This window comes from Lichenostomus cassidix, chromosome 6, assembly GCF_008360975.1.
Source record: "Lichenostomus cassidix isolate B80296 chromosome 6, HeHo_3.0, whole genome shotgun sequence".
NCBI lineage: Eukaryota > Metazoa > Chordata > Aves > Passeriformes > Meliphagidae > Lichenostomus > Lichenostomus cassidix.
In genome coordinates, this window is record NC_139487.1 from 6,962,213 (window position 1) to 6,978,677 (window position 16,465).

Sequence of the window (16,465 nt, forward strand, 5' to 3'; positions counted from 1 at the left end):
AGGAATCAGGATCAGGATGTGGCAAGGACTGCATGCCTTCAGAACCTGGATCAGGTTCATGATGAGATTGAAGCAAAGGAAAATGCCAAGAGAGGAAGCCACTTCAGAACACTTGAAGGGCATGGTGGGGAGGATGGGGCAGAGAAGGAACATTAATGCCTGACAAGAAACAAGAATCTTCACCTGGAGGAAAAGAGCATCCTTCTTTTGCCAATGTGATGAACAGTGAAAAACCCTTTCTTTTCAAAGAAAGGTACAAAGACATGGACCTGAGCTCTTTGTGGAGTTCAGCTCTGAAAAGATCCAAGAGGCAATTACAACCCTTTGGGAAGAACTTGGCACCACGTGTTGACAGGGCTGCCATTAAATTATTAAAAGCAGAAGGAAGTAAACAAAGCCAAAGGCTGTACAGAATAATTTGGTTGATTTCAGATAGCTGAAAAATTTTCAGAGCAACGGAAGGTGGATTTCAGAAATGCAATGCAAAAGCCAGCAGAGCGAGTGACTGTGTTTTTCCAAAAGCCTGGAACACTTTCTCAGAAGGGTTTACATTTCTGAGGAGTTGTTTTTATAGGTTTTTTGTTTGTTTGTTTGCTAGTTTGTTTTTTAATAAAGCAGGAACATTTCAGTAACACCAACTGGGATTCTGGAGAAATTGCTCCCAAATATTAAATAATCATGATATATTTGAAGATATATAACACTATGGTCAGAATGACTACATGCACTTCCAGATTTTAAAAAATCTTACAATGCTTTGTCATGGCCTTTGAGCCACATTGGAGGAATTTATAACTCCATAAGACATTTTTAAACAGGCATGGCCACAATTTGCAATGAAGAAGATGGAGCATGAAGAAGGTGTAAAATCTCTGGCCCATTTAATATAAATGAGGGATTAAGGCATGGAAATGCATTATCCATGATATTCCTCAACATGGTTAAAGTGTTACACTCACTGACATTTTCAGACTACAGTGGACAAAATAGTGGAGCACCTTTGGGATCCTATGGTCTGAGAATGAAGCAGAAGGTGCTGTGTGGAAAATGGCTACTTGAAGAAGAAAAACACAGAAGAAATAATATAAAATCAGACATCTAATAAGCCTGAATAACCAAAAATATCAGTGATTTGAATATATTAGTAAAACATTTACCAAGAAAAGGAAAATTACATCAATAAGGAAAATCAGAAGCAAATTCTGTGACCACTGTTGTATGAAAAACCACAGAGTATGAATATCTGCCAGCTAATGGTTTGTTGTTTTTTTTTTAATTGTGTCTCAAGTTGTGGTATAATGGTATAATGTGGTATAAAAAACTAACATCCAGCACTACAAAATGAATCTGATACTAAATAACTTAATAACTAAAATATACTTAGCACTCTTACAGTGACTCTTATTTTTAGATCAGTAAAGAGCTCTGAGTACTCTCTATACATTAATTAATTAACCTTAAACATTCCCATGTCATTAGTAAGGTTAATTTTATCATGCCTAAGTATTCAGTTAGGAAACCTTTTTTTCATATTTCAACCATCTCTTTAGAAGCAGAAACAAAACTGCCTGTGTTAATACATTTAAAAGATTTTTATACCTGACCATTTGGCTCTTAGTGCTTTGGGAAGGGATGGCGAAGAAGAACTTGCAGGAGTATTGAAAATATCATGTCTGAGGGAAAGCTTTAGGAAACAGACAATTTGTGTTGAGTTCTTTCATGAAAACATCCATACTGGTTATCCTAAACATTATGTTCCAAAACTATGTTTATTTTTCCTCAATTATATTTTGTAATTGTATGTCTTAAGAGAACTTCAGGACTTCACATAAAAAAAATTGGCTTCATATAAATCCCAAAAAATCATATCATAACAATGACTTTTGATAAATACTGACCTAAGAATAATTGTTAAAAACACCCAGACACTCAGTAGAATAAGATGTTTGTGGTATCTTCTAGGTCTTGAAATGCATTTGAAGAGCTCCATCTTGCATTTTTCTTGCTTCTTGTCTAATGAAAGGTTTTTTAAAAAAGGCATTTGCTAAAATTGGAGAGTAGCATAGCTAAGCAATGTTTTGATAATATCATAGAAACAGTTATTGTTAAGTGAGCAGCAATTCTGTCAAAACTCATATTCTTTTTGTATTATTAACTCTGGTCTTAGCATGTAAGAACTGCTATTGGAAAATATACTAAAAAAAGAAAGGCTACAAAAGGACAGGAGACACCTCACCTTCTGCACTCAGTCTTGGAAATGCTGAAATACTGATACCCAACTGATAATAATTGATAACAACTCATAATTTATAAGATTTTCTATACATTGTTTCAAGCACACTTCTACACCCTCAATCAGAAGAACAAATATATTTAGGATTTTACTTCTGCAGAAGTGGCTGCTATTATGTACATAAACAGTCACTGAGTTAGTCTTCATATTATTCAATATAATATGTGAGAATATGGGAGGAAACTGAGAGAATGTTCTGATTTAGATCAGCTGTGAAACCAACTACATAATCCTATACATATATATATGTATATATATATACACACATACACATACATGAACACACACACACACATATGCTCTAAAAAAAATTGTTAGACTTGCCCATCAGTCCTACCCTTGCTTTCTCATTTTAGAAAAATAGACATTTTAACACATCAGTGAGGGCACAGAAATGTTTTGTTCCAAGACACAAACAAGCTCCAGCATACATGACCAAGCCTCAGGAAATATTAGTCCCTTTTCAGCCTCCCAGTAAATTTCAGAGAGCCACTGGAATTTCAACTATATATACAAGAAGATGATTTTTAAGTCAGAAATACCAGTAGCCATAGAAATGGCCACATGTGGCCATACAGGCAGGCGTAAGGAAATATAAACATTCATTCTGAAAGTAAAATAAAATGAAATAAGGAAAAGCTGAAAGGACATAAGTACCTGAGTTACACAAGCCCAGGTTCTGCAAGGCATCTTTTTGCCACCTTTGTCCTTCTTTAGCATTTAATGAAGAAGTACAACCAAAGAAAATCTGGGAAATTCTGGCTACCTGTAGATATCACTGGGCTTGTTATTATTTGTTATAAGTACCTAAAATAGCCTTAGGTATTCCATACTTTATTCTAGATCTGAAATAAGTACCAGCAAACTACAGTTTTTCAGGTAATGCTGTACCTCAGAGACTGGAAAAAATAGAGTTAATTTATTTCCCCAGTAATGTTAAACATTCTGAACAGGACAACTTTGATTATAAAAAAGAGGGATTGTTAATTACCTTTAACAGATAATTTTTCTTTATTGTCAAGAAAGCTTTCAGATGCTTTTTAAAAAACTGGTAATGAAATTAGGTACATAATGATTTTATAATTTATATGAATACTAGGAAAGTTATTATGCATGAAGATTGAACATCTGTTAAAGTGATCCCAAACTAAAATTCTTACCATCAGGATTCCAGCCTCTACATTAGATTATTTAGAAAATAATTATTGCTGCAGATTTTACACATAACAAATTCCACGCCCCAATCTGAAATTGTCAAAATGTTTTTGGTTTGGGAAGATGAGAGGAAACTCTATGTATAAAAGAGCAGTCAGCTATGAAAATTTTCAAATCAGATGAATCTGAATGGTCCTTATTAATGGAATATTAATGCCTTAACATGTCAAGAATTTGATCTTTTATAATAAATAATTTTAATAATGGCAACATACAGATAACCTTTTTTTTTATTAATAGGTGAAAAAACATTTCATTACATTTCATAGGAATGTAATGAATGGAAGCAAATACTCTAACTGTGCACAAATTCAATTTAAGCAGTTCCAGGATTTTATATAAATATAGAAATACAAAGAAGAACTCAAGTAGTAACCCCATGTTGCCATGGACAGTCTATCTCATATTTGGAACAGTAATTCATAGCTGCTGAGTTTCACCCAGCAGAATCCAAGGACTGAGGAGGGAGAGCTTGAATCCTGACAATCAGAACTTCACTGGGGCTTCCTTAACAGAACAGCACTTACTTCTTTTTCATCCAATATAAATCACATTGAAACAGGCCATTCAACATTTTCTGACTCCAAGAAAGGGTTCCAAAGATAAATTGGAGAACAGTGGTCGTTACCAAAAAGTTTGCACTTGTCAACAACTAACAAAATGTAGTTATCAGACATTTATGCTATTTATACCTTCCAAAAAGAAAGCTTTGGTATAAGACGTGTTCGCAAACTTCTTGTATTAAATGTGGCCATTATATAAGTATTTTTATTTACTTAATTATTATATGAATTTACTAATTCACATGCAATCAGGGATCCTGGGAGAAGAAAGATACTTTGGAAAAAAAATGCTCAGAGTGAAGGGAAATGCTGAATGATCCCATGACAGACATGCTTTTCTTGTACAATAAAATAACATTTTTACCTGAAAACACAGTAAAATGGCTGATCGCTATTTGCCTATCTTCAGAGTCACAATAAAATATTTAAATCCCTTTAAAACTCACACCTGATTTTCAAGTATTTTTCAAACTCTGGTTCAGATACAGAGGAATGAAATCCTGTATGAGTGAGCAGAGTCAAAACTCTCCTACAGGACTGGATGGTCTTTCTGTGGATGGGGTTTCCAGTACATTCATGAAACACACTGGGTATTTCTTACGTGAAATGTTTAGGGTGAGGATAATACAGAGTTTGGAATATATTCCAGACAAGTGGCTCTTTCTTTTCCCTAAGTGTTTGCATCATGTAAACCAGTCCCATTGGTTTATATTCACTTGAACAGATTAACTTTAAAACTGGCAGAAAGGGTTGTTTTCAAAGGACAACTTTTTTCATGGTGCTAAGTAGCACTGGTTCAAAGTTCCCAACAGAACATTTAAAAATGAATTTTTAAAGTTTTAAGTCATATGAGGTCAGAATAGGCAATAAAAGTCACAAGATTTTGATGGCATTATTTTGAGATAATAATCTTATTTTTAAAATATGAAAATATTGAAACAATCATGCCAGTATAAGAAATAATTATACCATAATTCATAAGTGCATAATTTATCAAAACAATAGAGCAGTCATGGTTAGATGCAACCTAATACTCCTGTATAAGATATAACTACATACTGTACAATTGTTCCTTTTTCATAATTATTTTTACATTTAGTCCTCATCCAAATAAAGCTGAGTACTTCTATGTATGAATGGCTTTAGGAAATAAACACAACTCACAACAGGGCTTTATTACTGCTACTGCACCACCATGGCATGCAAGTAACTATGTAGTCAACTATAAACAGTAAAATGTCACCATCTTCCTGAAATAAAAAGAACATAAAAATACAGATATAGTAGTAAACATCAATTATCTTTTTATATCTTTCATATTTACCAAAAGTCTATCATTACATGAGACATTTATACCTCTGTATCACTCTCCTGTACTAGGATGGTGGCAAATTTGGAGTTGAGAAACTATACTTTCAACAAGCTTGTACAAAACTACTGGTTTCATTTACACTCTGTCAGTGTGTAATGCATAAATAAGAATATGACACATCTGCTGCCTGCCCCTCAGCATTCTCTTGCTCTTTTATATGTGCATGAATTTTGAGTAAATAAAAAGACCAAAGGCCATTAAAGCTGGTTGCCAGGTTATCTGTGGTGGTTACTGAGCCCCCAAGACTAAAGTCCTTTAGAAAGGAAACTCTTTTATCAGCATTTTTTTGTTGAGTACTGATTGTGTGAGGTTCCATACTGGTTGCTGGATTGGAGAACTAATGTTGGAAGCAAGTTGGATTTCTAATCATTTATTTATTTATATTGGGTAATTCCTTAACAGGTGCTAAAGTGACATTGAGATGAAATTCTGCAGCTGTGAGGAAAAAAATATCCATACTTTATTATCAAAACAAGAGCCAAAGTGCTGACTGGGATTCATTTCTTCTGCTTGGAGATCAGGACAATATATAGATACTAGCAAATTTCAATATTGGAATGGGAGCACATTGAGTAACAGCATGTTCAACTCTCCTTAGATTTGCTATCTTGGAGACTCTCTTGGGGAAATAAAGGAAATTTTACTGCAAAAGCAGCTTTTCCATGCTCAATTAATTCTGCTAATCACTTAGCTGGCATGGAGGATCCTCTTTGTAAAATATATCATCCCTAATTCAGGACAAAGTGAGGTACATGAAAGCCCACCCATCACTCTTCTGCATTCCAAATCATGTCTATGAGTTTTTTTTAGTGTAAAGAAAAATAATAATGAGATGCTCAAATCACAGTATTTAATGGAATTATCTTTCAAATAATACATGTAGTGTTCTTGGGTTACACCTTTGCTAAATCCAAAAGTGTCCTCTCTGTTTTGGGCAATGATAAAAGAACACCTAAATCAAAATGATCCACTTTAGTTCCTGCTTGCTGGAAAGAAATCTTAATGCTGATTATAAGGAAAGAACTGTACAATTCCCATTGTTACATTAAGCTATACAAAAATTTCCTTTAGTTTCTTGGAATTTGCTCAGTTTTCAATTACACAGTTTGCTTCTACATTACAAAAAAAAAAAAAAAAAAGCAAAATTTTTCCTACTCCTTTTCAAGGATTTTCCCTGCCCTGATATGCTCAGGATTAAGAACACTGGGTATTTTATTTCATATTTTGTTGATACCAGGACCCACTCTTTATTTTAAAGCTCATCAAGCATACTCATACCTACCACAGGTTTGTTCTGCTTTGGGGGATAGCAGGCTGTGTGACAACAGAGCACAGTACCTCATTCATTCATAGATTTGCCTCCATAAAAACTGAGGCTGTAGTGTAGCTTTCAATGGAAGCCATTTAAAAAGAAAACATTACAGAATATACAATTGTAGGGTTTGGATCTCAGACACAAGTTCCTTGACGTGTTGAAAGGTGATGTTTGCGATTTCTGACTCCTGAGCTCTTATCTTTACAGTCCGCAGGCTTCTGCTGTGAAATGTCTATCAGAGCACTTGCAATTGCAAGACCTGCAAGATAAATAAAGGGAAAACAAAATTTAATGCTCAGCTTTCCTGAGAGGAATTCCAGAACAGCGTGATGGTTTCTTTCAGGCCAAGTTTTTGTACTTTCCCAGAAGTGATCAGTTTTATTTCGAAGTCAGATAACAAGGTCTCCCTTTCTTAAATATGACATTGGTAACAGTGAAGAAACAGTGGAAGGAAAAAAAGTGCATTCAAGAAACCAGACTGGAACTCAGGAGAACTTTGCTACTCCTTGTTTAGCTTTCCCTCTAGACCTAAGAATAGTTTATGAATTTACTCTTTTATTTGCTTGCTCCTGCACACTTTCTAGAAATTACTGACTTCTGAAATGCTGTGATTACCAACACACTTAATACACGGTAGTTCTGAGCTTTTAAATTCACACAGGTGATATTGCAATCAAATAAATTAGGAGAATTCACATCATTCATATATTCTACTACAACAATATCACAAAAAACCACATCTACATCTACCCAAAATGTAGGTAAGGATGGTGCTGGCTCTCCATGCTGCTCAAAACATCTCATTCTCCAACCACTAACAACACCACTCTCCAAGGAAACTCCTGAAAATACTTTTCACCATGTCTAACAGGCAGTCTCTACTTTTTATCTCAAGCAAATATCAAACTCAATTTTTTTATTACACAGAATCCAATTTTGAAATACTTTTCATGCAATCCCTCATTACAGCACTTATCGAAGAAACTGTCCAAAAATTGTTTTTCACTAGCAAGTGTTGCTACAGTCTTCTTAGTACATGATACATGGTCAGATTCAATTCAAGTTTCCAGTATCCTGAAAAAAATCTGTTATTGCACACTGTAACATTACCTTTCTTAACTCGCAAAAAAAGTTGCAAGAATTAATTAATGTGCATCCAGCTTTTTAAAAATGCACAATACTGTAAAATGCTAAGTACAATTATCATTGATACATTTCAGGATATGTTAGAGCCAAGATTAATCAAGTTATTTTTTCTCACATACACAGATATTTCCTGGCATGAGCCAGTGATGCCTTAAATTGGACTTTGACAAATTAAATTGTTGAAATCTTTGAGGCACCTTTGGAGTTTAAGCAGTATCTGGTATTAGCAAATTCAGGGATAAAACCTAAATAACATTTTGATCATTGCTTATATGTGATCCCATCTTCAACAGCTCAGCTTAGGGACTATGCTAAACAGAAGGAGTATTATTGGTAAACAAATTTTCCAATTTCATAAGCTATTTCAAAATATATTTGGATGTGTTATGCTAACCTCACCTGATATAACAATTAACAAAAAGGAATCCTCAGGTCTAACACTGCACACTGGGATGTACTGGCAAGTTGATAGAGTTCCATTAAAATCAGGTCACTACAGAAGATCATTTTTCAAAATGTCACACAAATCATCTGATGAAATTCGTTTATTATGTTCTCTATGCCTAGCATAGTTCCTTGTTATCAAAGCAATACAATTAACTGGGGGGAACAATTCATTATTTCAGACTGGCAGTCCAAAGGAATTTCATTTACCAAGTCAAGCTTGTGCACAGACACTTTGAGCAAGGAGAATTTACATCAAAATAAAACAGAAGAAAATGCTGTGGCTTAAATATTCATTAAAAGAAAAAAAACCAAAACATTCCCTTGATTTTGCAGGTTTTTTTATCTGAATAACAAATGTGAATACATTCACAGTCATTGAAGTTGGAACTGTAAATCATACAGTGCTCTGTACGTGTTACCTCCATTCCTAAGCTATTACATTTACCCACCTTCTCTGAATGCTGCTATTTAAATATCCTGCCTAACATCCAAACTGCTATTTTCCAAATCACCACTTGGTCTCTGGTTGCTTCTGACTCTTGAGCAGCACAGCAGAAAGAACAGTGGGATCTGTAAGGATCCCACATGGAGAATCAATGGGTCACCTCCAACAGGCTAATTTCTGGAAATTCAAGCTTAGTTGCAGGACCAGACCTATTTTTAAATTTAGTTTATTTTCCTACTAAATGTTATAGAAATAACCTGACCTAGTTCTATGCAGCTCAAACAACTTCTAGCTTGTTTTAAGGATATGTATGCATAGGTCATTAAGAAGTGAGCCCAGTCAAACCATAAGTGGAAAGAATATTTTTGCAAGAGGTAATTGCATCCACAATGAACAGAACACCAGAGAAAGCAATATGAACTTGGTTATCTTTAGCAGAACTATTGTCTTTCCTAATGGAAGTTAAATGGTAACAGTTTATTCTTGGGAAGTGTCTAATCATAAAATTACTGGGGTGTGAATTTTTCCTTTTTTTTGTTTTTTTACAATAGTGCAAAACTATTAATAAGTAGAGGGATAAAACACAGCAAATCAAATGAGATTACCTTGAAAAGCACATTCCCGATTTATACACAAACAGCACTTCAATTCTGCATTCGAACGAGAGCATCTGAGAAAGTCATTCATTTCGAGATGCTCCCCTCCCAGCCTCTGTAAAATCAGGCAGTACTATATATTTTAATTTTGCAGCAAAACAGCTTCATTAGGCGTGAAAGGTTAATTGCAGGTTTAAGTGCAGTTCGGGGAACAGCGCACGGGTCTGTGGTGAATAGCACAGTCTGCTGCAGGAAGGCTGAGTGCTATAAACTGTTTGCCCTGCTGAAATGTTTTACTACCTCATTTACTAACTGTCTTCTTTTACTGCTTGTATTTGTAGTTCTTCTAAACCTTTAATAGCTACAGTTTTATTTCACTGTAATCAGATTTAAATGGAAATACCCATGCTGGGATGTTTAAACATTTTTTCTCTGATTGTATACAACTATATTTGAACTAATGTAAGGCTACACTATCTCTAAAAGTAGAAAAAAAAACCTACGTTGAAAAAATTAGTCTTGCATGCTGGTGTGCATATTTAAAACCTTTTTTTCCTCCTCTATTGTTCACTTTAATGAGAAATGCATTGAGTTCTTACTATCTCCTTTGTTGAAAGTAAGGGAACAAAGAATGACCTCAGAATTGTGGTTAGGCAGGTAACTGAAAATGTTTCCTTTCAATTTGAATATGCATTATTCAGACATAACATCTGGATAGATGTCTTCATTTGATTAAATTTCTACACGTCATTGTTATGCAGAATCAGAACATTCAGAAACCTGAAGACAATAAAATAACTACGAGTCAGGTAGATCAATTACGTTTGTTTGACATTTTAACCAAAATTATAGTCATTGTTTAAGGTGACTTTAAGCAACGAAAATAAAATGCCAGCTGCCATACAGAGAGACTTAAACAGAAAAGACTGGGTAAACACTCTATTATTAAAGTCACAGCTTCACCCTTCAGTGCCCCAAAGTCTTTGTGTTCCTTCCATGTGTTGATTCTTTTAAGACTGGCATTATGCACATGCTCACCTCACAGTGGACAAAGTCCTTTAATCATAAAGGATTTGCTACTTGAAGTTTTTCCACTGTAGAAGATTTATTGCCCATGGAAATCCGTAAAAATGGATCTGAGCTGTTTGAAGGTACCCTAAGTGATGGGAACCTGTGGTGCCTCATGAAGGTGACCATAGCACACAGTGAAGCCAATGAAGACAATTCCATGTTCATCAATAAAACTACCAGTTATAATGTTGGGAAATTTAATGAGTTCTGTCATTTATCAACATTTCGAGCCTATAAAAATACTTTTTGATAAATACACAACATATATTATGTGTGTGCAACTCATATATGGATATGTATACAAAAATTATGCAATAATGTAACGTATCTATTTCATTATATAATAATAAGTAATAATTGCATGTATATACAATTATATACAACCCCCCCAGTTAACAATTAAATTTTGCATTACCTATTTCTTAATTTAAAGAAACAGATCACATTCACCATAATATTTATGGATTGCATATATTTATTCTTCACAGAAAAAAGTATGTTCATTAAGTTGTCTATAATAGTGGGGAAACATAACATTTTAGAAGGAACGTAACATTCTAGAAAATTGTTCCTAGGCAGTGTTTCTGTGTACCCATGGAAAAATTTCTTTCCCTTTCTATGAGACATTGTGCTAGAAATAGTCATATTGAATTTAGTTGTTTGATAATAGTTTGATGATTTTCTGGTTGTTCCTGTGTTCTCAACCAAACTGTCTCCAAGCAGACCAACTGATGCTTAATTTTCATGACTGAAAAGGCCAGTCTGTTCTTTATGCTGCATATTCCTCTGCTATGGATCAAGTCATGTTGGGAGACATCCAAAAGGCACATAAAATGGAACCAGAACAAAATTTGGTATATAAAAAGTGTGATCCACAGAACCCCTCCTAGGCAAGTACAAAGCTGATACTCAAGAGCCTGCTTTCCAGGAGAAAAATTAAAAGTCATCTGAAGTTCAAGACTGTACACAGCTAGAAGAACACAAGAGATCTAAGTTCATTTCAAAGTCAGAAAATAGTCAAATCCTTCATGTGTATCTGAGTTTCCTGATCTGGCAGGTGTGCCTAGACAGTATCCAGAGATCGCAGACTTAGTCACAGAGAAAAATAATCATAAGCATCTGCCAAGAAGAATAAGTATCTTCATAGCCTGTCATATTGAATGTTTTTTTTTTTTTTTAATTTGAATTAGATTATTTTTAAAAGGACAAGCTGACAGCACCTCAAATTCACAGTCTTTTTATGGGCTTCTCTTCCTGTTTGGTGCATGAATGTGTATTTTAAGTTGACACCACTCTTACTTTCAGAAAGATATATTAAACAAACTAAAATAACTAGGAAATTACTTTGGGCAAGTAACCCCATCATTTTTTTTTCAGTGATAATTTTTGCTAGATGGGAAGACAGCCAAGAGGCCAGGAGGTATGTTTTCCTTTTCTTCTGCACATAACTTAATTAAATAAGTAAAATACGAGACAGAGCTTAAACCATAACAATAATAAACTAAATAACAATACTGTGGAATTAAATAGCCACACACTAGTAGAGAGAAGATGTCATGCTCCTTTTTATTACACCTTTGCTATTTAGTAATAAGAGCTATCTATAAGGGACTAAGAAATTCTTATTCCCAGAATAGACTTATAAATTACCTGCTGTCAGTTTGTGGGAAATGCAGACTATACAATAAAGGTTCTTTGAAGAAATATTCAGCCTTTCCTAAATTTTCTCATTTTGAAAAGGAAATGACCCTACATATTTGTGTGAAATATTTGTGTTCCATGGGGCCAGTAGTGATTTTTAAAATCTTTTTAATGCAGTCAGGCAGTTCTTCCCTTTCAGTGTGAGATATCCGCAGTTTAGTCTGAAATCCAGGTCTGTACAACATCTGGTGCCTTTAAACTATCCAGCCTGCCAGGGACTAAGAGACAGCATGGCTTGTTTGGCCTCTCTGGATATGGAGAAGGGGAAGCTGACAATGCACTTTGGGATGCCCCAAACAATGTCCTGGTAAAGTGAACCCAGTGGGGAGCTGGAGATGCTGCAGCAGTGGGACTGAGTCAATCTAACATTGATTAACTGAAGCTTTTTTCTCCCATCCTCTCTCCTCAACTCAAGCCCTCCTGGAACACAAGAATCATAGGATCATTAAATAGTTTAGCTTGGAAAAGACCCTTAAGATCACTAAGTCCAACCATTAAGTTAACACTGCAAAGTCCACCAATAAAACATGTCCCTAAGTGCCACATACATGTGACTTTTAAATCCCTCCAGTGACAGTGATTTCACCACTTGGGCAGCCAATTCCAGTGCCTGACCACCCTTTTGGTGAAGAAGTTTTTCCTAAGAGCCAATCTAAACCTCCCCTGGTGCAACTTGAGGCCAAATCCTCTTGTCTTATTGTTTTGAACTGACTGATATTAAACACACCTAAAAAGGAATAATCTACTTAGAACATGTGCAAACCTCATGCAGATTAATTCCTTGCTGCTCTGCCACTGTATATTACACATCATGCGTTAAAATGCAAGTAATTGTGCTTTTTCCTACAATGGACAGTAATATTTGAAACATTTGGATTACATTTTCAGTTTGATTACATCTCCTTTCCATTGAGTCATTTGTCCATATGTTATGAGAAACATCTCTATTCTTGTGATGTTGTGCAGCCGTTTAATTTGTTTTCAAGAAAATCACTATAAACTAATTTGCTACTCTGCAAGAATTTGGTGAGATGCATTAATCATGCCAGAATCTAATTTGGTCTTGTAAACCTATTTCTGTAGAAGAGAAAAAAAATCTACTCGGAGCACTGAAGAAGCTCTATTTTCACTTACTTTTAGCAATACCAGGTTTAATACAAACAAAATCATAATTGGTTTTGTTTAGAAGTGAGTATCACAGTTATGGCCCAGGTGGGGTTAGTTTATGAACCTCTCTAGAGTAATTAGACATGTCTGGATTGCAAAAGTCTCCTCCAGCCTGGCACACTCGAGGTTGCCTGTAAAGCTTTACTTTACTCTTTGTCTCTGTCTTCAGCAAACTCTTTTTATTTGGATCACAGATGCAAATCAGAGCAAAATGAAGACATGAAAGTTATAAAAGATTGTGAGACTGAGTTACAACATTTTCAAAGCCTTTTCCCCAACCCCATTCATGCAATTGGATGCTTTAACCACTGTGATGAAAGTTAAAGCCTTACTATGAGTGGGATAAACACCTGTGGGACAGAGATTTATCATCCATATAACCAGAGTGTGATTGGCCATTATTACAGTGCTGAACTATATTTCATGCAGTTAAATAATCCGAATATCTGCACGTGTGTGTGTGAATATCTGGGAAACAGAGCAGGCTGGAACACAACTGAGCAATCAGGAGAACACTTAGGAGAAAAGGCAGCAGTAGTCACCAGGGTTTGCTTCCCTCCAGAGGGGCTTTTCTTGCAGGGGGTGATTTAAAGCAGATCTCTTTCTGTCTGTAGAGGAAATCTGGAGTGATAAACCTCACCAGGTGAAATTCAGTTTTTATGAATACTTCCCTAATGTTCCATCTGGGTGATAACATATACTGTCAGATTTGCAGCTTTACTACTCTCCTCCTCAAGACAAAACACACCACCTTAAAGGCAATAGCTTTAAGGGCCCAAAAGGGGCCAATTCTGCCCACGCTGGAGATAAAACAATACTACTTACATTACCATTTGCTTTTAAGGAAGAAGATTAGAACAATAATCCACAAAGATCCTTTTTCTGTCTCTCTTGCACCTTTATGTTGCAGGTGCCAGTTTTTTCCCCTGTCAAAAATTTTATTTAAACAAGAAAATATTGTAATTCACCAGAAATCCAGCAGGATTGCAGCTTGATCAGTAGTAGGCATGGTACCTGCAGTGCTTTTCCATATAGAATTCTCATCTAAAAGTTTTGCTTTCAAAGGTTTACGAAGTACTGGATTTGTTTTCCATTTCCAACTCTATATATTGTCACTCTAACCACTGTTTTGATAGTTATTTTGTTCTGGCCAAATGGCAATGCCAGGTTTTCAGTATTCTGCTGATTTCCACAATTAGACATCAGAACATCCCCAGCTACATAGCCAGGAGTCACTCTGACAAAAACCGAACGATCTTGGGAGGATAACACAGAATTAAGTCAACAGGACAGAAAGCGTGCAGAGAATTTTGAACCATATTTTGAAATGTCACTAAAGTGACAATTTAAGGGTCATCAGGATCTCTAACATAAGGGTATTTGTAATTTCAGTGCTATTAATGCCTGAGAACAACGGAAAAGAAAAAAAAAAAGAACAAAAGAAGACACAAATGCCCTGCTGTCAGTATTAGGGTGGCTCTATTAGCAAATCTATCATCAGCTTATAGAGAAAATTGATTTTTATTAATTTCAGTAGAAAAACTTAGTAAAAGGCTGAAACGTTCACACCATAAAAAAAAAAAATCCACATTTTAATCCCCAAAGATACAAATAGCCCTACCACAATTATGGTTTGCACTGAAAATGAATAATTCTGAATGGGACTCCAGTATAGACAGGTAAGCTACACAGCTCCTCATTTATTCTTTACTGAATCTTGTATTTTACATTGAAAACACTGTGTTATGACTATAACAGGCAAAATTACACACTTAGACTTGTCAAATGGTATGGAAATAGGTTTCCATTTAAAACACTCCATTACATACACTTTCTTGGTCCTGAGCAGTCAATATAGATAAATATCAGTAAAATGATAGTAGAAGAGCATAATTTCTGCTTGTGTGACAAATGCAGGTACAGGAAATGCCTGAAACTGAGAGAGAGTAATACAGTGACTGCATATCACTGTAAATATATTATATATCCTAGACATGTGTCCTAGTTTGGAGAGAAGAACTGGAAAACTGACAGTCCATAGTCTCAGCTTGCCACCTACCTCTATGTGTACTCACAATCCAACAAGTAGCACTCACTGTCTCATTCACCCAGTAAATCAATAAAAATTTCTGAAAAAAACAACCCACAGAAACAAAAAAACCCAAGTATTCTGGTACAAAAAATTATCAAACTATGACTTTTGCCATTTAAAACTTATCTCAAAATGCTTGTTTGAAAAACTGAAAAAGATTCTCCTGGCACACCAAGATCAGGTTCCATATTCCTTCTTTGAGGATCAACATCCACCAGAGATACAGGAGATGTGAAACATTCCTCATGGGATCTGATTGGGCATAAATATCAGCCTGATTTGCACACCTCCTTTTCATACAACAAAATAACATCTCTGACTCGTGGCCTGTTGAACAGGACCCACACTACTAAATGGATGTGGGAAAAAAGGTAGAAACCAAGTGAAAGATACAGTCCAGAAAACCTCACAAAGCCCATTTCTTGACAATGTCAGCTCCCTGAAGATGCATTCAATGAAAATACACTTTCTGACCCTAAAGAGTTACTGCAGCAGCCCATTCTCATCACCAGTCATGGCAATAAGAAATGGCAGAAATGAAACCAGGGACAGGAAGATGTGATAAGAGATATGGATTGCTTGGAGTCTTCCAGTGTCAGTGTCTTTTGGTCAAATATCAGAGCAATTCTGTGCATTGTTCCCAATATTTTCATTAAAAACTGGTGTACCGTAAGAAGTGTCATGCTGTCTTTGTATTCCCAGGATGATTAGGAGGTAGTTTTCATTTAAGCATTTTCAAAAAAGCTTTTACTATGTGATGAAGGAGAAACAAACCTTCAGCAGGACATTAGGACTCCCTCACTGCAATTTTGCTAAATCTCCCATCTGTTTTTCAAAAGCAGAAATTGCATTGAGGCCTCTATTTGCTATTTAACTGCTGACCTTTTCCCCCCTCTGTTTTTTCCCATATGCTTTTTGATCACATGTAAAAAACTGAGCTTTGGTTCCCTTATTTCCTGATCTTCTATATTTCAATTAGACTTTAATGGCTATATATACAGTGATAATGATCCAAGAGTGTTTTGAATGAAATCTGTTTTGT

General features: G+C 35.3%; 1 protein-coding gene across 2 annotated transcripts in view; it reads right to left on the bottom strand.

Annotated features, from left to right (window-relative positions):
* Positions 1 to 3,106: 3,106 nt before the first annotated feature.
* The window catches only part of ATRNL1 (attractin like 1), a 431,564-nt gene continuing 418,205 nt past the window's right edge, over positions 3,107 to 16,465 (bottom strand). For both annotated transcript variants that reach the window (XM_085064762.1, XM_085064761.1), the window contains one exon: positions 3,107 to 7,017. In XM_085064762.1, the coding sequence (XP_084920888.1) occupies positions 6,893 to 7,017 (125 nt within the window). In that variant the 3' untranslated portion in view covers positions 3,107 to 6,892. The remainder of the gene's footprint in view (positions 7,018 to 16,465) is intronic.